Raw genomic sequence first — 24771 nt, 5'->3', positions numbered from 1 at the left:
GCTGTTGTGTTCTGTGTTTTGAATCCTCTTCTTCACGTCCAGGGGTCTTAACCTTCCTAACTATTGGACCTCTCGTGTGGTTAACAGGTTGGTAACCTGCTGGTATCTATGGCGGCAGTGAGAGTAGCAACATGCTGCGAGCATGTTTAGCTCGCAGCTTAGCAACCACTAGTTTTATTAACTTGATATGTTGAAGTGCGTTAACACCCCAGTCCCGTTAGGTACATAATGTGTTTGAGTCTCTTATAGTCCTGTCTCCCGTCAGTAACTCTGTAATATGATTATAGTTAATACGGGCTGAATGTCACTGCACTTCTCAACATGTTATAGTTATTCAGCAGACTCTTGAATACCTTGTTAGGATCTTAAAGAACTCGATCACTGCTGTTCTCAATGTAAAGACATTAAAGGGGACATATTATGAATACAACACTTTTCCTGGGATTCGGGGTGTTGTTTTGAGTCGCTGGTGCTCCTACACGCATACAAACTTTGAAAAAAGTCCGTACATGATTTGTTGAGTGAGATGCATTTCTTAAAGTACCCTCTCTTAGTTACCAAACGAGCGAGTCCGATTCGGCGCCCCCTCCTACGTACGAAGAGGGCACAGTTGAATATTACCTCCCAATTCCCCACTCCCCTCCAATCAGAGCATAGCTAAGAGTTTGCGGACGAGCAGCCCTGCAGCTCAGCTTCGGGAGTACAATCCCTTTCTCTGCCAGACTGCCGCCGAAGCTTCGGCGGCAGTCCGGCAGTGTACCCCGGGAGCTGAACTGCCACCGAAGCTTTCCGGCTGCTCTGGCGGGTGTACTACGGGAGCTGAACTGCCGCCGAAGCGAGTAGGGTCCAGCTGCAGCCCCGGAGAACAACACCCTGGCGTGACAACAAACCAGGCGCGACGGAAGTACTCTGATGTGACGGAAGTGACTTATTTTTTAAACCTTTTTTACACACCGCTATCAGAAACCAAAGATCAGCCATAGAAGTGAGACTGTCAATATGCTTAAAATATTGAGTAATATTCATGTTAAAGCCGTGCCGTGGTTTATTTACTTTTTGCTAAATTCGATTATAATAATACCGTGCCCTTTTTGAAAAAAGTGCTGCACTTCGTTCATGGAAGTAAGTGAGAGTTAACATGAATATAACTAAATATATTAAGCATATTGACAGTCTCACAAATAAATCACTTCCGTCACACCAGAGTACTTCTGTCTCGCCTGGGTTGTTGTCACGCCAGGGTGTTCTCCGGGGCTGCAGCTGGATACTATTGGCCGAAGCTGGCAGGTCCTTCGGGGGTAGGTCTCGGCGGCAGTCCGGCAGCTCCGGCGCGGGGAGCTCGGCGGAAAGTCTGGCAGCTCAGCTCCCGGAGTACAATCCCTTTCTCCTCCATGTCGCTGTTCATGGACTTCAGAGAGTCAAGGCCAAAGTTCCTTTCCCCAAATTCTTCTCAACCATGGCCGAGATATCCCCCACTATGAGTCTTTATTTGTTGTGGAAATACCAGAGACGTCAGGCGCAGTCTTTGATTCATAATATCATCTGAGGCGCACATAGCTTTTGGCCGTGATATTAGATATAATATTATATAAATACCCATATATAATATTTTTATTATATTATATGATATAGATATAGAGCTCCAGGAGTCCGCAAACAGAAACAATCCCTTCTCCTTCATTCTGTGTTTCAGTCTGACAGCTCATTGGACAATGGTTAGGAGCTCACGTGCATTAAAGCTACAGACACCTGAAACAGCATTCTGAAGGGACTGAAACAGGAGAATAGTGGAAGGCGAGATTTTTTTTCCCTAAAAGCTATTTCCAGCAAACAGCTTAAAAAACATGTTTTCTGGAACTCAAATACTATGTTTACTTGTTGGGAAAACACCATAATATGTCTCCTTTAAACTACAGCACACTACGGTATGGCAGGATTTATACATAGTATACATTAAACTATACTACAATACATTATGCTATGATATAATTTATACAGAATGTGTAACAGAGACAGACTGTCTTCGATCTGGTTTAGCTTTAAAGAAAGTTTACTTTATCTTTACAGCCAATCAGAGGCTCACGTCATGTTTGCAGCCAATCAGTTACCAGTAATTAACTGGTAGTGGCTTGTGTTAGCATTTAAATGACAGCAGCAATAAACATGATGTTATCAATACGTTAGTCCAGGGGATGAGGTGTGTGTTCCTCAGCTGAGAGGTTCTAGCCTGGTAAGACCAGCCCCCAGAGTTCAAATTCTGTTTGTTTCTGCGTACAAGGCCCTCCCTAAGATCCACGGTCTACCTGGAGGCCTCCCTGAGTAGGACGCCTGAGCCCGCCCTGCAGCTTAATGACATGGATCTGAGTTCACGGCCTCTTTGGATGAAAGCTGGAGGACTAAAGAGTCAGCAGTAGAATATTGAAACATGGCCTTCTTCTACCAGGAGATGGACAACAAGCTGCTGATTGACTGGCAAGAGGAGACGGTGCGGCTTAGACGAGACGTGTCTCGTTTGCAGGATGAGCTGGCGGAGAGCCACGCAGAGAGAGAGGAGCTGACTTCACGCTCACACGCACTGGACCACCGGGTGACACACTTGCCCACCACTGATACACGCATTACCACCGTAGTACACACATTGCAACCCTGATACACACATTCTTCACTGGCACACACATTAACACCCTGATACACATATTAACACCCTGATACACATATTAACACCCTGAAACACACATTGGCACCCTGGTACACACATTAATACCCCGGTACACACATTAACACACTGATACAACCATTAACACACTGATAAACACATTAACACCCCAATGCACACATTAACATCCTGATACACACATTAACGGTTTGATACACACTTTAACACACTGTTCCACTGGGAAGCACGTCTTACCCACACAATGTTAGACACATTAACACACTGTACAAATTGTTGCACACATTAACACCCTGATACACACATTAACACACTGATACACACATTAACACCCTGATACACACATTAACTCCCTGATACACACTTTAACACACTGATACACATTAACACACTGTTAGACACATTAACACCCTGATACAAACATTAACACACTGATAAACATTAAAACCCTGAAACACACTTTGTCAAACATTAACTCCCTGATACACACATTAACACACTGATACGCACATTAACACCCTGTTACACACATTAAAACCCTAATACACACATTGACACACTGATACACACAATAACACCCAGATACACACATTTGCACAATGTACCACTGGGGAGCACGTCTTACCCACACACTGTTAGACACTTTAACACCCTGGAACACACATTAACACACTACCATAGGGCTCATGCTGATATATCTCGCATCTCTCTGTCTGTGTCTCTCTTCCAGTTGGTGAGCTGCTTCGACCCGTCCCTCTCTCTGCGTGGGTCAGGTGAGGAGAAGGATTGGAGGAGAAGAGTGCGAGAGGGGAGGGAAAGAGAGGCACGACAGGCCCTGCTCATCCACAAGCTCCAGAACAAGGTTTTTTCGCCATGGCAACGGGTTAGCCTAGCATGTGGCCAAGCCTCCAGGGTGTAGTTACCACACCACACTATAGTGTAGTGTGTTACTTAAGTTGTGTTTGTAGGTGGTGGAGTTCCGAGAGCGATACCAGGAAGTGGAACAGCGTCTCCAGGGAGAGGAGAGGGAGCTGGCCTACCAAGAGGTAGGCCTACCATATATAGATTACAGTAAACTGTATTATAAAGCACTGTATTTGCTATGTAGTATTATGTTGGTAGTATGTTTTCATGTGTGTTATCTATTGGAGAATGTTGGTAGTATTATTAATGCATTCATTTGGAGTATGTATTATGTCAATGTAGTCTCAGAAATCAGACTTAAGATTCAACATAAAGTCTGATGGCAGACGAGCACGAGGCATGTCACTGCTCTCTTCATATTGGCCTTGACCGCCCAGTAGCTGGAGGATCTGTACGTACCTTACACGCCAAACACAACTCGGCCAGAACTACTAAACTGGAATAGAGTGTGTCCGTAAGAGTTTCAAATCAACCCTGTGTAGACCGGCCACTGTGGAACAATCCTCCTAAAATCCCCTCCTGAAATCTTCATTCTTCGTGTGAATGGCTTTACCTTGGTCGAATATCTCGGACCGAAACAGGAAATGAGGCGTAAACTGCCCCTTGGTTTCCAGCCGAGGCATTGGGCCCCTCCCCCCAAAGGTTCTGCTGCAGCCTAGCAGGACTGCTGGATCCCAGATGTGTGTTAATGTGTGTCATGTGATTAGTAATGTGTTCCTGTATTGTGGTCAATGTTAGCGCATGCCGCTGGTGTTAATGTGCGGCATGTGATTAGTAATGTGTTCCTGTATTGTGGTCCATGTTAGCGGAGGCTGCTGGACGCCCACAGCGACTCCCTGGAGAGCACCCTCTTCAGGCTAGAGGAGCAGCAGCAGAGGTAGCACTTAATACATGATTAATACCTTAATAGATACGTATACTGGGGTGTACCTCAACCCACTGTGGTGTTCTGCTTTCATTACTACTCCTTTAACGTCGTTTCTGGTTATTTTGTTTAGTTGTATTCCTATTTGTGTGTGTGTGTGTGTGTGTGTGTGTGTGTGTTTGTGTGTGTTTGTAGATCTATTGGACTGACTGAGGGAAATTCACTTCTCAGACAGCAGCTCAGTCAATCAGAGCAGACTAACCTTGCCTTGAGGGAGGATCTCCATAAGTTGACTTCTGATAGGTCCAGAGCTGTAGAGGAAGCGGAGCTCAAAGAAGTAAATTGGCAGAAAGAGAAAGAGGTATGTCTGAAGTGTTAGGGGCACCGTATACTCCTTTTGAGTGTTTTCCATTTTCTGAAGCTCCCAATTGTTTTAATTCCCAATTATTTTCAAAGGGCTTTCCTATTGGTTCTCAGTGCATTCCAGGCCGAACACCTAAAGACCCTCCCACCTTGCTCAAAAAACATGCACACAAGATGGACAATGACAAGACAATGAATGACAGAATGCAGGAGTGACCCTGAATAGTGGTTTTGATATCGTGCATCATAGATTAACATCATCATAAAGCTCTCAAGCATGCTTCATGTATCTTTTTAGCAGCAATAGCTTCCTCCATTCCTTGAATGAGACACTTAAACTCAACAAGTAAACTCTGAACATAGTGGTTTAGTATCGTGTCATACTACTGTTGCTGTTGCATCTCATAAATATGAGCTGCAACAGCCAGCTCGTCTTGAGCAGTTAGGCTCAGGTGTCTTGCTCAGGGACACCTTGGCAGGGGGAGCTGGGGATCAAACTAGCAAACTTCTATTTACCAGTCCCTCATTGGATGGAATACGTTTTATCTTGCATCCTGCACAGAATCGGACCAGCCCATCAGTCAGACCAATCCTAGTTAGCATATGAGAAGATGTCCCTTAGAGAAAAGCTTGTCCTGGAAAGACTACTTGTTAGTTTTGAAAGACTGCTCGGTAGTCTTTCAAGACTAGTGTCTTGGAAGTGAAAGATTACCCGGTAGTGATGGAAGACTACTCTGTAGTCTTGAAAGTGAAAGACTACTCCATAGTCTTGAATGACTACTCCGTAGTCTTGAATACCATGATGGACCATTTGGAATGCCATTTCAGTGACTCTTAATATAAATGCATAAAAACTAAATTGCATAGCTTTTACATCCCTCTCAATCTGTGAAGGCCTAGTACTAATTGTGTATGTGTGTGTGTGTGTTTGTGCTTAATGTAGGGTCTAATAGGTCATGTGACTAAGGAACAGGGGCGTCTGATGTGTTTATGGAGATCCGTCATCACACTGAGAAGAGACTGTCTGTCCTTAAAGACCGCCACAGACAGGTAGTCTGTCTCTCTGCATGTTTTTTGGTCTGTCTTTCTGTCTACCAGTTTGTCTATATCTCTGTCTCTCTGCCTGCCTGTGAGTCTGTATTTCTGTCTGCCAGCTGTCTGTATCTCTGTCTGCCTGTGTGTCTGCGTGTGATTGCGTGCCTGTCTGTCTACCTGTCTTGTATATTAAAGGATGCTGATTCAGAAATGTAACTGTGTTGGATGTGGCGTGCGTTGATATGTGTTGAGTTGGTCTAGATTGTTAACAGTGCTTGACCCAGATCTTTTTGAATGACATTATTGCTGTGTTCTCTCCTCAGGGACCTTTGTGAGCTGCGGTCTGGGTTCTCCTCCCTCTCCTCCTCACTCCTCACCTGCTGTGACTCCTTCACCTCTGTCTCCCTTCCTCCTGCACCCCCTCTTCATTCCACCCTGGGGCCCTGCCATTTGGAGGAGCTGCTGGGGGGAGAGGAGGAGAAAGAGAAGGAGGAGAGAGATTTGACAGAACTGAAAGGAAGGTGAAATAGACCTTGATGGTGCTTTACTTTGTAGTCCAGAAGGGTGACTGGTCTAGTTTGTAGTCCAGAAGTATGACTGATCCAGTTTGTAGTCCAGAAGGGTGACAGGTCTAGTTTGTAGTCCAGAAGGGTGACTGAAAGGTTGATTTAGAGAAACCGTTGTTATAGTTTGTATGACTGATATATTATCTTAATAGATGGTATAACGTTCCTAGGGTTTGTATTCTGTTCAATTACTAACACCTCTGCCTTTTAACAGTCCAACATCCATGTGCTACAAATCCAACATATAAAAACAATGGTCAAACACAAATATTCACCAGTAGTGTATCCTTAATAACGCAGAACCAATATGCTCAAAGTATATCAAAAATCAGAGAATATTCTAGTTTCAGCCAATTTGGTCGATAACACACCAATGAGGTCATAGATGGTGGCCCATGATATTGACTTATTGCTGGTGACTGGTATAAGCAGAATAAACCAGTGATGGGACATCATGTACTGGGCAGCGGTGAGCCTCCTCTGCTCTACAAACCCTGTCTTAAGTATCTCTGCAGTACGACACCGTGGTCCAAGTCTTCTGTGTCTATGAGTCTGTGTCTATCCTTTTCTGTCCTCTAGTGGACATCTGTGAAATCACACACAGAGGTAGATAGATGGGTTTCTAGAGCAGGGCTCCAGACTAACATTTTTCAGTAGGAGCACTGTGGCCCCCAACTGAAAACTTTAGGGGCACAACCAGAAATTTTGTGTTTCCCATCTATCCCAACGGTTTCCACGTGCGTGTGCATGCGTTCGACCTTATTCGCCCGCTTGTTGTCGTGCCGCTTGACAGGACTCTGCGCCTCCTCTCTGCCCGGTCGCCTCTCCATTGAGAATGCATTAGTAGGCGCGACAAACGCCTCTCGTGTAAAAAGCCCTTTTAGGCACCTGAAGCAGAGTCCTGCACGGGTTCGGGTACCTGCACAATTTGGATGAAACGGGTGAAAAATAATGTACTGTGTCGGACACGGGTACGGGTCGGGTCGGACCCCTGAACAGCGTGGGTCGGTCACGGGTTTTGCGATTGCGAGTGAGACTTCTCCGGTGCTGGATATGTTACATTCAGTAACATATTTTTTAAATATTTTATACTTCTCAAGATATTCTACTTTTAAAATACTATTTTTTACAATGGAAGTCAATAGAGCTCGTAAGTCTGCCCCTTCCTGAAGCAGAGTGGACCCCCATAGGACCCCCATGGGACCTATGAGATCGTAAAATATGAATGGGTTTCAATGGAGAGAATAATAATTTTCTGGTCCCAGTCTTTATGTGCCCTGGATAACACATACGTTGTTTGTCGATTTTAAATGTATTTTTATAATTTATAATTTTTCATGTCAAGAGTTTGACCGTTTATTGTGCAATTGTGCAGTTAAAGGCTGTAGAGAAAACTTAATGAGAAAGACTACATGTTTCATATGCGACGTCATGCTCCCTGCGACTGGCGTGGACAAGACCAAAAATCTCCCCATCGGCATAACTGAAAACCGACACATGCCCTGACTTATAATGGTTTTAACCTCTTTCAATGCTGTTATCCTCCCCTATTTCCCCCCCCCAAAAAAAGCGGTGAAGTGGAGCAGAGAGATCGGCATGTCTGTACAAGAGTGGTGGTGACGTATATCATTCGCGTCGAGAGCAGCAAGGGGCTGTAGTTCACAAGGCGGCCTCACACAAAACCTAACATTATCAAACGTCCTCGCGGATTTTATTTGGTTTTCTTTGCATGAAAAATTGTAATTTAAATCCACAGACAACATATGTGTAATCCAGGGCATATAAAGACTGGGACCAGAAAATAATTACTTTCTCTCCATTGAAACCCATTCATATTTTACGATCTCAAATGTCCCATGGGGGTCAACCGGAAAGGGTGGACTTACGAGTTCTATGGGAGGATTCATTCTCTGACACTTATGGTGTGTTCCTGAATCCTCGGACGCCAGCCTTCCGAATTGCTTTTGACGTCATTTCCGGTCTTTGAGCATTTATAGCGTTCCTGTTCGACTTTGTTATTGTGTCATGAAATTGGCTAGTCATTGTTTATAGTTAGCTACATTAGCCTCTTTAGCAAATCAGCTTGAAAACAAACCACACAACTTTACATTGTATTGCACGCACAGCAAGACATAAGACATAAATTGGTGACCGGAATAAAGTAGCAATGTAATCAAGTGTGTAAGAGCAATTAAAATCGACATTAAAATGAACAACGTGGTACAAATATAAAGAAAATAAATCTCTTCACAGGCGCAGCCATTTTGTTGAGAGCGTCATCACTGCTTTCGGTCTACTCTCAGAATTCCGAGAGATGAAGAAATAAAGGAGGCGTGCCTCCGAGAACTGCCTTGGAAGGCTGGCGTCCGAGGATTCAGGAACACACCATTACTACTTCAGACTTCGTAACTTGGTCAATATTTTATCGTTAACCTTCGTTCAAAGGTTCAACACACTTGTATCTTCAATAATCTGAAAACTGAATTTCGATTACCTTTATACTTTTTTCAAAATCACAGTTTAAGTTCCATATCGGCTTTGTTTTCAGTTGGTCCCTTTTGATTTACGCCGAGGTTAGAGCGCGAGGATGTGCAGGCTACTACTACTTTTTACAACGTTCAGGCAGCGTTGCCAGATTGGGCGATTTTTCCCGCCCAATTGGACTACTTTTAATCACGTTAGGCCAGTGGTTCCCAACCTTTTTTGACCAGTGTACCCCTTGAGCTGGTTTCCATGTTAAAAGTACCCCCTCTCTCATGTGTGATTATTCGCCCTAATGTGTTGTTATAATTAACCCTTTGTCTTTATATCTTATCCAACTGCTCATTTAAATTATACCATCTACAATTATTGTGAGTGAAAAAAAAAAACTTTTATTCAGTTTAATGCGACACTTGCGCTTGCTTGTCTTTCAAAAGCTTTGACAGTTCTGGGGGCAGTGTGGCAACAGCCGCCACCAAGCTGCTCTCCACATTCAGTCGGTTTCTCTGTTTGGTTTTGATGTGAGTCAGGGCTGAGATGGTCACCTCACACATGTTAGTTGATCCAAAAGGCAATAGTTAACCCCAGCTCAGAATATTCCTTTTCAACTTCACACCAAAACTCAGTCAGTGACTTTTCAGCATGTGCCATCTTTGCACACGATCAAAGGACAAATCCACCAGGTTTTGCTGCAGTCTGGCAGGAAGGCTGCCGCTGCCCTCAGTCCCTCTGAAGGGGTTCCTCACCCAGTCCAGTTGCTCTGACTTTTCTTCGATGTCATGGAAGTACTGGTTGAAGTCAGTTTTGAGTTTGGAGAGATGTGTTCTCATGATTTTGACTATAGGATTTTTTTCAGCATCAGTGGTGGCAAGATGGGCGAGTGGAAAACAGCTCACATCTCCATTGTCCCATTTCTTCTCCCACAAGGTGACTTTATGTATGAATCCATTCACTTTGTCATACATGTTAAGTATGTGTGAGTACTTGCCTTGAAGTGACAGGTTGAGTTCATTCAGCTTGAAGAAGACATCGGCAAGATATGCAAGGCGTGCAACCCAGCCTGCGTTCTCAAAAACAACCGCAAGAGGGTGCAAGTGCTCTTTCAAGAAAGCAGACACCTCGGCTCAAGTTCGAAAAGCCTCTGTAGGTTTTTGCCGCGAGACAACCAGCGGACGTCCGTGTGAAGCAGCAGCTGATCGTGCTCTGCCCCGCTGGCTTGACAAAGACTCTGAAACAATTGGTGATTCATAGGCCTGGACTGAATGTAATTAATCACCTTAACTGCGTCATCCATAACAGCACTTAACTCAGGGCTCACCCTTTTGTTTGCGAGAGCCTCCCGGTGGATAATACAATGATTCCACTTGATTTCGGGGTTCACCATCATGACACGCCCATGCAGCCCACGCACTTTCCATTGAAGCCGCGCCATCAGTGCAGATGTGACTGCATGACTTCCATTCCAGATTTTTATCTTTAAAAAGGCTGTCAATCAGCTGAAATATTCCTTCGCCGGTTGTCTGTCCCGTCAGCTTCTTGCAAAACAGAATATGCTCATGTATGTCCGACTCTTCTTTATAGCGCACAAAGGCCAAGAGCTGAGCCTCCCCACTCACATCTAACTGCAAAGCGAACTGACCTGCTCTGATCATTTTATTGACCACCTGCTCAACAATATTAGTGGCCATATCATCGATCCGACGACAGATTGTGTTGTTTGATAATGGAACGGTTTTCAGCGCATCTGCTGCTTTCTTGTCCAGCATAGTTTCAACCAAAAGAATAGCGACAGGGAGAATCAGATCTTCAGCAATTGAATGTGTTTTTTTTGACTTAGCCACAAGTAATGACACAGCATAGGAGGACTCCAATGCTTTGTTTGACACATTTGCTGCTTTCTTTAGTGTAGTCTGGCTTGACTTGAATTCAGACATTTTTCGTTTGAAAAAGTCCTCGGTCTTACCTACATTTCCCGTGTGTTTGGTGCTCTGGTGCCGCTGCAGATGGGCTGGTTTCATTGAATTATTTGACAGGACTTCACCGCAAAAAAAGCACTGAGGCTGAGGTGGATCAGACGATGTACAATTAAATCCATACAAAATGTATTTCTCGTTGTACTGCCCGTGTTTGGTAGTGGTCTCTTTATTCCTTTTTTCACTTGGCTCCCCTGTGCCCACATCAGGGACGACGGTAGCAGTAGCGGTAGCTGGACGTTTACTGCTGCCTAGCCATGCATCCATGTTTACAGTCGGTTTGCGGCTAAAGTTAGCTAGCTTCAACGAGCAACCGCATCAAGAACGTGAACCTTTTTTTTAAAGCGCAAATGTGAACTACAGACGTCTGACGCATAGGTCTGACGTCGCCACTTTTCATATGATGTGCATTGTAGTGTTACAATCACTGAGGAAGAACTGTTGATCGCGGATGCGAAAGTAGACTTATGGGCTTATTAAAAATTCATAATATATATATAATTTTCTTTTGGATGCTGTAGGCTAATTTATAATCTTTCTGCGTACCCCCTGCAATACCCTCACGTACCCCTAGGGGTCCGCGTACCCCCGGTTGGGAATCACTGCGTTAGGCTGAAAAAATGAGCATTAGGGAAGTACATACAATTTCGGCTGGTTTAAAAAATACTGGCGGAATTATAATTCTTTCTACAAGCATCAATCAATACAATACCTTTCATAAGGTTTATTGTTTGTGCAGCTTGTACCACTATTACTAACCCTAACCCTACAGCTACTACTACTACTTCACCGACTACTATTACTGCTACTTCAGCTACTACTACCAGTACTTCAGCTACTACTACTACTACTTCAGCTACTACTATCATTACTATTATTATTTCAGCACTTGCTTCTTCAGGTAATGTAATTCAGCGTCAGTAAGTTTTCGATTTCAGCTTCCAGGTTTTTCAGCGGTGCACTGCAATACATTTGACCTTTCATATTATTCAGCAGTGCAGGGCAATACATTTGACCTTTCAGATTCTTAAGTTCAATTAATTTAGCATTTTTAGGAATGCTTTGCGCTTTTCATTCAGCTGTCACTTTATTTGTTTCCAACCATTTACATTTTCTTGAATGGTGTGCATGTTTACATTGTTTACTCCATTTAGACTTTTGAACTTTTGTTCAAACCCCTTCAATTGATTTAAGCCATTTAACATTTTTTTACGTCTTAAACTATGTTTCTTTATTAAAATATATTTTCAACCTTTCAACCTAACCACTTTGCACTACAGCACTCACCGCATTTTCTGCAGGAAATGCATTTTCTAGTTTGCGCTACTGTCGGAACACGGGTTGGATGCGGTTTTAAGTATTGTGGGTATGGGCGGGTGCAACTTTGCAAAATAAGACCCGTGCAGGTCTCTGAATAGCACTGGCAAACTAGCCAAAGTCGGAACTACGAGTCTAAAGTTTGCTTGCTCATTGTTCAAATGCACGTAGCAGGTTGTCAAATCTTTCTCCTTTTCACAGACATTTACACGCTTGATAATCTCTAGGACCCTCCCCTTCCACACATTAGCCACTAACAGTGGCCATTCCCCATCCTTCTCACACTCATTTGCCTGCTACAGATTCCGGATTTTCTGACGCGCCCCTTCCACGTTTAACGTGTCAAAATAAAAAAATAAAAAAGGGCAAATTGACTGGTCGCACATGCGCGACCAGATGTAAAATTCAAATTTTGTTATATATATATGCAGCTCATCAATCCCTTATTTATTTTTACTTCTGAGAGTTTTAAACCCTTGAGAAGAATCAACTGACTGATCAGGGTTCCCCTCAGCTGTCTGAGGGCCGGCCTCGTACAACAATGAGCTTTCACCAAAGAACAAACTCCATTTTCTTTGGATCATCCAATTAGTTTGAAATGATGGCAAATAGTACATGTTTCTGCCTGCCACGGTTCATTGTTCTGGACCAACAAGTTAGAAGGGGCTCAACTAATCACTAAATAAAGTGATTGGATAGAGCCAGTGCCACTACACAAATGGCTAATCTCACTCACTCATCTTCAACCGCTAACCCGGGGTCGGGTCGCAGGGGCAGCAGCTCTAGCAAGGGGCCCCAAACTTCCCTTTCCCAGGCCACATTGACCAGCTCTTCCGGGGGGGATCCCGAGGCGTTTCCTGGCCAGTGCTGAGATATAATCTCTCAACCTAGTCTTGGGTCTTCCCCAGGCCGCTGGACGTGCCTGGAACACCTCCGTAGGGAGGTGCCAAGTGGGCATCCTTTACCAGATTAACCACCTCAACTGAGGTGGTTAAAGGGGTCATCTAATAGCAGGTTTCCTGCTGTGGGTGTGGGTCGGTTCAGTATGCAAAGGTGCGGCACTGTTTGCGTTTCCACCGCCAAAAGTGGGCGGGGTCCAGATTGAGCCGTGATGAGCCGTACTCATCTCGCAGTACTCCTCCGTTGGGGTAGTGAGACGTCTGAAAGGGTGCCAACAAGTTTGCGCTACACATGCCGTCCGTTGATTGGTCGACAGAATCGGTACTTCCGTGCGACGGGGATAATAAGAAACAAACACAGTACCCGCAAGGTATTTCTGGACAACGGCGAAAGCTTTTTTTATTGAAGAAAATGTTCCGGAAAAGTTTGATGAACTTGTTGGACGTCCTAGATTGTTGCTCTTTGTTTATTGTGTCGCGTTTTTCTTATTCCTTGGATTTATTAGCAGTCTACACTGTGTCGGGCTGCTATGATGCCAGGATGCCATAAGGGTACTGTTGGCGGTGGAAACGCGAGCCGTAATTGAGCTGGGCCACACCGCACCTTCACTACTGGGCTAAGGCGTGCTAGGCCGAAGCACACCCGCCGGTGGAAACGCGGTATTAGAAACAATAAGGACATTTATTAAAGCAATACATAAAATTGAAAATTGAACAGAAAGGCCAAACCGCCTAACCCACTAAAAAACATAGACTAACTTTTAGGTAAAGCGATGCTATGGTATCACTCATTTATCCCCTGTTCTACCACTGGAATGGCCCGCTGGTACACACAGGGTCCTGGGAACCGAAGGGCATCCCTTCATTGACTAGCTTCAGGTTAAGTTCCTGCAGTTGGGTCAAACTGCTGCCAGATCACTGCAGGTGAGACCCATGGGACCGCACCACAGTACGATGGCTGCTTACACAAGCCCTAACAAGCACTTAAGAGACAACACTAACCAGCACCAACCAGCACTTACATTTGATGGGTTTTAATTGAACCGTGGTTGTGTTGAGCCACAACCACGGTTCAATTAAAACCCATCAAATGTTTACCTGGAAAAAAATCTCTTAATGATTATAGTTCTTCTTCTCTCTCTCTCGCTCTTACTCCCTGTCTGCTTGTCTTTCTTTCACTCAGGGTGATAGAGCTCTCTCTCTTAGTGCAGTCTTTGGAGAGAGAGAGGGAGCGATGGTTGGAGGAGAAGATAATGGAGGATAAGGAGAGGAGAGTGGAGGAGGAGAAGAAGAAGGAGAGAAGGAGTGAGGTGGAGAGGAGCTACCAGTCTCTGAGCCAGGCTGTACTAACCCTGGTGAGCTTCACTCCAGACCGTATGAACACATCTTTCTGCAAAGCAACGGACGTTAGGTTGGGTGTTGGTCCAGTTGCACTGACCTTGTTATTTAGACTTCCTATTTCCTGTACCGTGATTGGAATGTGTACTCACTGTTTAACTTCCATTGGTCTGAGAGCATCAAACCAATCTGTAATCTGCTTGGACGCGCTTCAGTGTCTGTCTTCATACTTTTTAAATATGAAATAGATCACTACTATTATGGATTAAAATGTGTCAAACCATCCAACAAGGTCGTAGATGGTGTGTGTGTGTGTGTGTGTGTGTGTGTGTGTGTGTGTGTGTGTGTGTGTGTGTGTGTGTGTGTGTGTGTTAGTCCAGAGTCCTGGGCTCCTCCCCCGCCAAGGTAGATCATCTCTCCTCTCTGCTGGCGGTGCTGTCCCAGGCAGACAGCGCCCTCCAGATGAGACACCAGAAACTACAGGTCAGAGCACTATTAATAGGATATTACTATAATACAACGTGCTTCATTCAACTAGAATCACATGATGACTTTGTGTTTGCAGGAGGTGGAGGTGGTCAAGAGGAGGTGGGAGGAGCAGCAGGACTCTCTACAGGACAGACTCTACCAGCTGGAGGCCGACCACTCAGAGACAAACACAGTCCTGCAAACCACACACCTGCAGCTGGTAGACACCCAGCAGAAACTGGCCAGGTCTGTACCACACACATACATACACACACACACACACGCACACACACACGCACATGCACGCGCACGAACACACACAAGCACACCACAGACACACACCAGACACACACCAACAAAAGGTAGCTCTCTTAAATGTGTATGTGTGCGTGTGTGTGTGTGTGTGCGTGTCAGGGAGAGGGAGACAGTGATGGGTCTACAGGCGGAGGTGGAGCTGCTTGGAAAGAGGGAGGAGGAGGAGAAAAGAGAGAGCAAGAGGATGAGGAGAGAGATGGAGCGGGAGGAGGAGGAGAGGAGACACGTGGAGAGAGACGGACAGAAAAGGTATCTTGCTCGCCATTCAAATATATTCCATAATACGGAATATTTACAAACATAACATTATATGTATATATATGTTTACGGTTTCAGGGGGTATGTAAGTGTGTTTAATGTGTTCGGGGTGTAGTTAAGTGTTTTTATTGTGTTAGGCTGTAGTTAAAGGTGCTTTCACATCGCTGCGCGGCAACCGCCCTTATAACCGCCTCGCTGCCGGAGGGTTCAGCGCGGCGGTGTGAAGGGCCAGGCGTTTTCAAAAGCGGCTGCTGCTGCTGCTGCTGCCGCTGCTGCCGCCGAAACTTTCAACACCGGGAAAGCTGAGCGGTAGGGCAAAATCTGTGCACGTTCACGTGGGCGGCAACCGCTTCCTGGTTTACAGCCGCTTTTGTAACCGCCTCCCCTCTGCCGCCCTTCCCTCATTGAAATGAATGGAGGCGGCGAGTTGCCGCGCGGCGGTGTGAAAGCAGCTTAAGTGTGTTTAATTTGTTATGGGTGTAGTTAAATGTGTGCATGGACGAAGATACCGTTCCATCCGCTCCAGGACCAACAGACTGACCAACAGCCTCTATCCACAGGCTGTCAGACTGCTGAACGAACAACCTGCCCCCCGCACCCCACCCCCAACCCCTCGGTCACATAACTCCCACTGTAACTCCCACTCAATTACTGTGAACTGGACTTTGTTGCTGCACTGTACACTATTTTCCATCTATTATAGGACTTCAGCCCCCCCTGATCCTTACCACTCATCCGATACACTTACACATCACAATAACTATCCACTAGACTTGCATTGCTGCATTCTCATTCTCTTTCCTCTCACACATTGTAGCTATAACTGGACTGTTGACATTTCAACTGCACTAGCACTATTGCACTTTTGGGTTATTGTTATTATTATTTATTATTAATATATTTATATACTATAGCATATAGGAGATCTATCTTTATAGTGGGTAATTTATGCTATCAGGTACTTGTATGCCAGTGGTGGTGGTGATGCTCTAAACATAATTTCGTTGTTAACTCTGTTGAACGTGGTAGATTATAATCTAATCTACCATGTTAGGGGTGTAGTGAATTGTGTATACTGTTTTCAGGGGGGTGTTTTTAATGTGTTAGGCTGTTAAGTGTGTTTAATGTGTACGGGTGTAGTTAAGTGTGTTAGAGGTGTAGTTAAGTGTGTTTAACGTTTCCAGGGGGAAGTTAACAGTGTGTTCAATGTGTTGTGGGTGTATTCAAGTGTGTTTAATGTGTTGTGGGTGTAGTTAACAGTGTACTGACTCTGTTTAGGGTGGAGGAGGGCCTGATGGAGATCGCCCAGCTGAAGGAGAGAGAGCTGAGAGGTCACATGGAGATCTACAGCCTGAAGGTACAGACACTTGGTCTGAGTACTCCTTCAGTCTGGAGCAGCCCAGACAGGGTGGACACTGAATAATGTTACAGAATCGTTTCATCCAAAATAGTTCTAGAAATGAATAGTGTTATTTGAATAGGGCCAAGGTGTTGATTTGCACAAACTAGTAGTGGTAATCTAGTGTGGTTACGATGCTTTAGTTTACATCTCTCTCTCTCTCTCTCTCTCTCTCTCTCTCTCTCTCTCTCTCTCTCTCTCTCGCTCTCGCTCTCCTCTGCCCCTAGGGGGCGGTAGAGAGAGAGAAGCTGGACAGACAGAGAGCAAATGAGGAGGCTGTGGAGGCTGGAGAAGCTTTACAGAAGGTGCCCCCACACGTGCACTGTACATGTTCCTCACTAGATATTCTACAGACCAGAGACAGTCTTCTGGTCAGTAGATGTTCTACAGAGCAGAGACGGTCTGCTTGTCAGTCACTAGATGTTCTTCAGACCAGAGTTGGTGTACTGGTCACTTACTAGATGTTCTCCAGACCAGAGACAGTATGGTGTTGCTGGTGTCCGATCAGAACCTAATGAAGAGACAGCTGGCTGAAACCAGGGACTCTCTGAACAAGATGGCCGCTCTCAACCAATCCCTGGTCGAGGACAAGATGGAGCTCAACACCCACATACTACAGGTATGACTGCTGTTTGTTTGTGTCTGTCTGTCTGCCTGCCTGCCTGTCTGTCTTTCTTTCTGGTGGACACTGGGAGCTGCCCAGTACAACCAGTCTGAGTCAGTGTGTGTGTTCAAGGTGGAGGCAGAGCTAGCTGATGGACAGTGCAAGCTCCATGCTCTGAGGTCAGAGGTCACATCATTACAGAGGGATCTGAGAGTGCTGAGCCAGGACTACAACCAGCTGAAGTAAGCTATCTGTATAACTGAATCAGAACTACAACCAGATACAGTAAGCTATCTTTATAACTGAGCCAGGACTACAACCAGCTTAAGTAAGCTATCTTAACCCCTGAGAAAGGACAACAACAAGCTAAAGTAAGCTATCTTAACTCCTGAGCCAATGCTACAACCAGCTAAGCTATCTTTATAACTGAGCCAGGACTACAACCAGCTAAAGTAAGCTATCATAACCTCTGGTCCAGGACTACAACTGGCTAAAGTGAGCTATCTTAACCCCTGAGCCAGGACTACAACCAGCTAAAGTAAGATGACTGGACGGTCTTAACTGTATGCATGTTAACCGCTACCTGCCCCTAATGATCCTCTGGTAGCATTCAGTAATATCTTTCATCTAATTGTCCTTCATCAGATCCTGATTAATCTGATTGTGATCTGATTAATCTTATTGTGATCTGATTCGTCTGATTGTGATCTGATTAATCTGATTGTGATCTGATTCGTCTGATTGTGATCTGATTCGTCTAATTGTCATCCGATTCATCGGATTGTGATCCGAATCATCGGATTGCGATCCGATTCATGTGATTGTGATGTGATTCATATGATTGTGATGTGATGCTCAGGACCCATATTCAGACAGAAGAGGAGGTCGTTCTCCACCTGAGGGAGCGAGAGCAAGCAATGGAGAGAGCAGGCGAGGAGAGAGAGCGAAAGCTGGTTGGTCTGATAGAGGAGAGAGAGCGAGAGGGAGAAGAACTGAAAGAGGTGAACTAAAGCTGTCACCATGGTAACCCAGTATACCCACAACACAATCACGCTGGTTACAGAGTATTACAACAAGGCAATAACCATGGATTACTTTCATTTATGCACAACAATCATTATGCAAGCACCTTTACTGCAGTATTTAAGTACAGTTATAACCCTGGAAAGAGAAAATCATCACTGAGCGCACGTCAAGTGAAGCAGCACGTGCCTGTGTTCCTGCTCGCTCTGATATTGTTTCTGCTCTCTCTGATATTTCTTCTGCTCTCTCACTATTGATAATGAGTACTTTAGGAAGTGTATGATGTTTAATGGCTACTTATCATCTTTAAAATTCAGTGTGTGTGTCTGTGTCTCTGTGTGTCTTTGTGTAGCTGTGTACCCAGCATGCCTTGGTGCGGTCTGAGCTCCAGGAGGCATGTAGTGAGTTGTCACGGGTTACGGAGGACAAGAGGAGAGCAGATAGAGGGAGGGAGGAGCAGCAGAGAAGGAGGGAGGAGCTGGAGAGGGAGAGACGAGACAAGCTGTCCTCTCTGGAGAGAGAGAGAGAGCTGCAAGTGGACGATCGAGAGCAGCTCAGGTATTAACACCCTCACCCTGGCTCTGTCCGTCTGTGTTTTGAATTGAATTGAATTGAATTAAAAACAAACAGAGTTCTTACGTCTGTAATCTGTCTTTACAACATGTCCATATCCAAAGCAGTAACACCAACATAACAATGTCTGCCTAGTCAAACATGATAAAGAAAAAATGTGTAAAAGGACAAATATACAATTCTATAAAAAGTTACTTTGATGTGCTATGTAGATACTTATATAAAGATTAAAGGTCCAATGGCATGCTACTTTATGGATGCTTCAATATAGATATTAGTGGGCCCCTAACACAGTATTTTGAAGACGTTTCCGAAATTCAGCCGTGGTGCAGAATTACAGACACTACGAGCCAGTCACACCTTGAGCTTTCCCCAAACGTGCCATTTCGGTGTCTGTAGCTTTAATGCAAATGAGGAGGAGAGAGGCGGGTCAAGGAGGAGGGTGGGGGTGTGGCCCTGAGCAGCTTGCGGCCATGGTATGCACTCTTTTTACAGTGGATGTATCGCAATGGCGAGGCGCACACAGTCATTGGCCGTGTTCTGTAAATATCCTAGAACACTCCGGGTGCTCCGGCGGGAGTGCTGGAGCTCTTTATCTAAATAATATCATATTATACATTAGGGCTGTTCCCTGAAAGTCGATGATTCGAATCATCAGTCGGGAAACGCGCTTCCAGACGATATTATGAATCGATTTAGTCGTGTTCTCTGATGTCTCTGTTTCTTCCACGTCCACATCAATCTGAAGTAGACTGAACCACGACATGGAGGAGAAAGGGATTGTTGCCTGCAATTGTTGACCGTGAATGTCTCCCGCCGGAGCCTCGCTGCCGAGGGACCACCGATTTGGCAGCGGGCAGCGCTTAAGCACCACCGGGCAGCGGGAAGCGGGGCGCAAGCGGGAGACAATTGCGGGCAACAACCTTTCTCCTCCATGTCATAGTTCATGTACTTCAGGGAGTCAAAGCCAAAGTTCCTTTCCCCCAATTCCTTCTCAACCATGGCTGAGATAACCCCCACTAAGATTCTCGTTGAGGAAATACCAGAGACGAGAGTCCGACGTGTTATGCACCATAACACCAATAGCAGAACGATTATCCAAATAACAAAGAAGTGTACAACACTTGCGTTACAGTCCTGGAACTCTATATCTAAATAATATCATATAATACATATTATCACGGCCAAAACTGTGCGCCTCACGACGATATTATGAATCACAAACGACTGCATCAGGTTCTCAGACGTCTCTGGTTCTATCACTTCCACATCAATCTGAAGTAGACTGAACTGCCGGCTGCCGGGCGGAGGTGCTTCGTGGCATTGGTGCCTTGTGGTGGCGGGCGGCGGGCAGCGGGCAGCGGGGCTCCGGCGGCAGACGATCGCGGGCAACAATCCCTTTCTCCTCCATGTCGCAGTTCATGTACTTCAGGGAGTCAAAGCCAAAGTTCTTTTCCCCCAATTCCTTCTCAACCATGGCTGAGATAACCCCAACTACAGTCTCGTTGTGGAAATACCAGAGACGTCAAAAAAACGACGTGTTATGCGCCATAACACCAACAGCAGAACGGTTATCCAAATAACAAAGAAGTTTACAACACTTGCATTACAGTGTGTGTAATCACACACATACACAACAGTGGAGGCTTCTCCATTGAGGAGAGGGAGGAAGATCCACCTTAACATTGTTGAGAATAAAAAATGTAGATTGCCCAGACTACTGTAATGAATTAATGCCCTTAAATATGACTACTTTAATGCCTTTGAATATATAATGTTCGTTTCCCTGGGTAAAGGGACATTAGCACCTCCTATCGCCTATTGACAATTACTTCAGGGAGGAAGGTCCTCCCTCAGCCTCCCTTGACTCCCATTCATTTCCCCGAAAGTACTGGCGGCCGGTGAATAACATGGGTTTCAATGGGAGATAGGAGGAAAGTCCTCCTCTGAGTGGGTGTGACCTTAAGGCGTCTGATTCGCGCAAAAATCTATTCACGTTGCGCTATGAACCAATAAGCAGGATCCCTGGCTGGTGAGCAATGTTGCCAGATTGGGCAGATTTCCGACCCAATTGGGCTACTTTTAACCACGTTAGGCTGGAAAATTATCATTGGGCGGGAAATCTGCCCAATCTGGCAACGCTGTTGATAACAAACCCGCTCTGCCTGCATTGACACTCAGTCTAAGAGACGCAAAGCAGGTGAAATCATCTGAAGAATAACGAGATTCTAACATTTGCGTATAAAGTGTACAATGGAAACATTGGAAACAGAGGACATTGTTCATGTTTAATTACACAAAGCATTCCATTCATTGAGTTATAGTGCTAAGTTAGCGACCAAAGAAAAAGGTAGACCACTTCACAAAATCGAGATCACCAAAAGTAATGGCAACGTCAGTGTTGTTGGTGCTACATGGTTTGCTAGGTACTCATGGCTTACTGGTAGCGTTACTAGCAATCGACTGTATTGCTGGCCCTGTTTGCTAATGAATAATGGCAAATCTCCAACGTGGGCTGTTCATGGTTTCACTGATGTGAAAAATCTTGATAGGGCAACCAACGCCACGACAAGTGTCAAGTTCACATTGGTGCTGCTATGCGACTTTCCTTGCCAGGCACCATGCCTATAGATCAGGTTGTTTGAAATAATGTTCTCGTTCTTTTACTAGTTTGTTACTCTGACTGTTCTGTTTGATATTGTGGAAAGGGTGCGGAAAGGGTGAATGATTCAGGGCAAGATGCATTTTAAATGGCATCACTTTTGGTCTTGAGCCTTTTCTTAAAACAATTGTAACTGAAAATAAACATAGCTAAATTACAACCAATAACTTATCTCATTCAGGGCAAAAATAGGCCCTTATTTACTTTTACAAATCAAGAGTAGGCCTGATTTGACTAAGGGGCTTTGCATCCTTTCGTTCTGCCCTTGTTGTCCATTTCAAAGACATGCTGCCCACCAGCTTTCAAATTACAGTGATGCTACTGGTGGCTTTTTTATCAATTTTATTCACATAACTATCCTTCCCTACTATTTTTTAGTTCATCAAAAAACACCCTGAAACAACTTGAGTCTCACATTCTTATGCCACCATACACCAACAGTGCAAGCAGGCCAATGGCAACCAAGCACGCAGTCCTTCCTCCCTCACTTTAAAAACCACCAGCCGCCACTGACACACATACATGTGGCGCTTGCACGGTCGTAGCTCATTGTCTCATTGGCGGGCTAAATTCTTTGGGCGGGCAAGGCAGAGAAAGGGGAGGTAACTTGGCCCCTTATGACGACATATGGGGCCACATTCCAAATCAGTGTGCCTGAGCTTCCATTTTTTCAAAGGCGGGCAGGATACCTAGCGCTCGTTTTACACCGGACGCAAGTTTTAGCCACTGGGGGACGGTAGGCAGGCTAGGGGAACTCATATTAATGTTAGAAAACCTCAAAAAGTGAGATTTTCATGCCATGGGACCTTTAAGTAGTTTTGTGCAGTTTTTTGCAATTGTGGTTCAAGCAGGTTTGAATAGCCTACAATAGTAAACATTACAGTATAATATACACTCTCTCTCTCTCTCTCTCTCTCTCTCCCCCCTCTCTCTCTTTCCCTCTCTCTCCCTCTCATTGTGCAGGTGTACGTTGGAGTCTCTCCACCAACAGCTGAGGGACCATCAGCAGCAGGTGTCTGTGTTGGAGATGGACAGACAGCAGCTCCTCACTCAGACACTCACCCTGCAGCAGACTAAAGACACCCTGCAAGGTTTGTCTGCTGCCTGTCTGTCTTCTGCCCTGTCTGTCTGCTGCACTGTCTGTCTGCTGCCCTGTCTGTCTGATGACCTGTCTGTCTGGCTGTCTGTCGACCTGTCTGTCTGCTGAATTGTGTGTCTGCTGCCCTGTCTGTCTGATGAATTGTTTGTCTGCTGCCCTGTCTTTTGGCTGTACTGTCTGTCTGTTGACCCATCTGTCTGATGGTCTGTCTGTCTGTTGTCTGTACATCAGAGTAGTCAGTATTCGGTAAACCGGCCCTGGTGTCAACGAGTTTCTGTAGTTCCTGAGCCTCAGGTGAAGCCTGGCGCCACATGTTGGAGATGCTAGAAAACGAGAATATTTATGCATCTGGCACGTCATGCACTAGGGCGTGGCTAGGCTCCCATGATGCGGAAGCAAATCTATCCCTGATGTTGCCCTGCGCCATTGAGCAGTTTTGTTAGAAATGAATGGGCGCCATTTTTTAATCCGCTGTCCTTTCTTTAATAGGTCCATGACTGGCTCTCAATGGAAGCTCTAAGCAAAGTCTAAACTCTGGCCTAAATGTGAACCAGGTCTTAAGGTAGACAAGGACTCAATGTGAACCAGGTCTAAAGGTAGACAAGGACTAAATGTACAGGTCTACATTTAGACCAGGTCATAATGTAGACCAGGTCTAAATCTAAACCAGGTTTGTTTCTGCAGGAGAGATGGCGTTCTTGAAGGAGGAGGTGGAGTGGGGGAGGAGCCAGGAGGAGGAGAAGAGAGAGAGAAGGCAGGAGGAAGGAAGAAACAGGAGGCGGCAGGTGGAGACACTCGTGGAGGAGGTGGAGGAGCTGTCCAAGATGAGGAAAGAAGGAGAGGCGGGGAGGGACAGGGAGAGAGAGGTGTGGCAGAGAGAGAGGGAGTGTCTGAGCAAAGAGCTGGGGAGGAGGGAAGCGGAGCAGGTGGTGAGCTCCAGTAGGTTGGAGGAGGTTTCCACCCTGTTGAGGGAGACGGAGAGGGAGGTGGAGAGGCTACAGCATACTCAACGGCACCATGACAAACAGGTGGAGGAGGAAAGAGGGACAGTCAGCCTGTGGAGAGAGAGAGCACAGGAGGAGGAGAGACAGAGGCAGAGACTGACGGTGTTGCTCGCCCAGGCGGAGGAGAGGATGAAGAAAGGTGATAAGGAGGTGAAGAGACAAGTGGAGGTGATGAGGAGCAGCAGAGGGGAAGAGAGAGAGAGACTCAACCTCAGCCTCCAACAGCTAAGAGAAGAAAACAAACGGCTCAACCTAACAGAGAGAGAGAGGGAGAAAGAGAGACTGGAGGAGGAGAGAGAGAGACTGGAGGAGGAGAAAGAGAGGATGAGACTGACAGAGGAGAGAGAGAGGAAGAGAGAGAAGGAGATGACACGAGTGAGAGAGAGGGAGAGACTGGTGGAGAGAGAGAGGCAGAGAGAGATGGAGGCTTTGTGTGACCAAATCGAGAGATTGGAGAAATGGAGAGAAGAGAAGGAGGTGCAGCAGTCTAGAATGATATCTGAGGAAAAGAGGAGGGAGGGATGGAGAGAAAGAGCTGAGGAGGCAGAGATGGAGAGAGAGGAGGCGAAACTGAGGCTTTTGGATAGAGAGCTGAGTGATGAGGAAGAGTTTAAAGAGGAAAGGAGAGTGCGTGAGGAGGCAGAGGAGAGGCTGAGGAGGGCTGAATCCCAGATGAGGACCAGAGGAGAAGAGATGGAGAGGATGAACCAACGGGTGCTTGGTCTGCAAGGAGAGCGAGAGCTCCTGAGGAGGAGAGAGGAGGAGGGGGAGAGAGAGACAGACCTCCTGAGGAGCAGAGAGGAGGAGAGAGAGAGAGAGACAGACCTCCTGAGGAGCAGAGAGGAGGAGAGAGAGAGAGAGATAGACCTCCTGAGGAGCAGAGAAGAGGAGAGGGAGAGAGAGATAGACCTCCTGAGGAGCAGAGAAGAGG

The 24771-nt window shown here is 45.7% G+C and overlaps 1 protein-coding gene across 1 annotated transcript; it reads left to right on the top strand.

Moving 5' to 3' along the window:
- On the top strand, window positions 1-24588 carry LOC307073801 (uncharacterized protein; the record flags this gene model as incomplete). Its single annotated transcript, XM_079733760.1, has 21 exons — window positions 1-87; window positions 2279-2587; window positions 3405-3536; window positions 3643-3720; window positions 4405-4475; window positions 4659-4824; window positions 5770-5876; window positions 6185-6382; window positions 14281-14452; window positions 14811-14918; window positions 15001-15149; window positions 15318-15467; window positions 16755-16833; window positions 17103-17180; window positions 17384-17494; window positions 17612-17721; window positions 18339-18480; window positions 18855-19060; window positions 22701-22828; window positions 23521-23765; window positions 24571-24588. The coding sequence occupies exons 2-21, from the start codon at window positions 2426-2428 to the stop codon at window positions 24586-24588; spliced, it is 2610 nt and encodes an 869-aa protein (XP_079589886.1). The 5' UTR covers window positions 1-87; window positions 2279-2425.
- Between the last annotated feature and the right edge of the window lie 183 nt (window positions 24589-24771).

This window comes from Pollachius pollachius (genome assembly GCF_949987615.1).
Source record: "Pollachius pollachius genome assembly, chromosome: 3".
NCBI classification, from domain to species: Eukaryota; Metazoa; Chordata; class Actinopteri; order Gadiformes; family Gadidae; genus Pollachius; species Pollachius pollachius.
The sequence above is the reverse complement of the archived record's forward strand: the minus strand, read 5'-3'. Positions and strand labels throughout refer to the sequence as shown.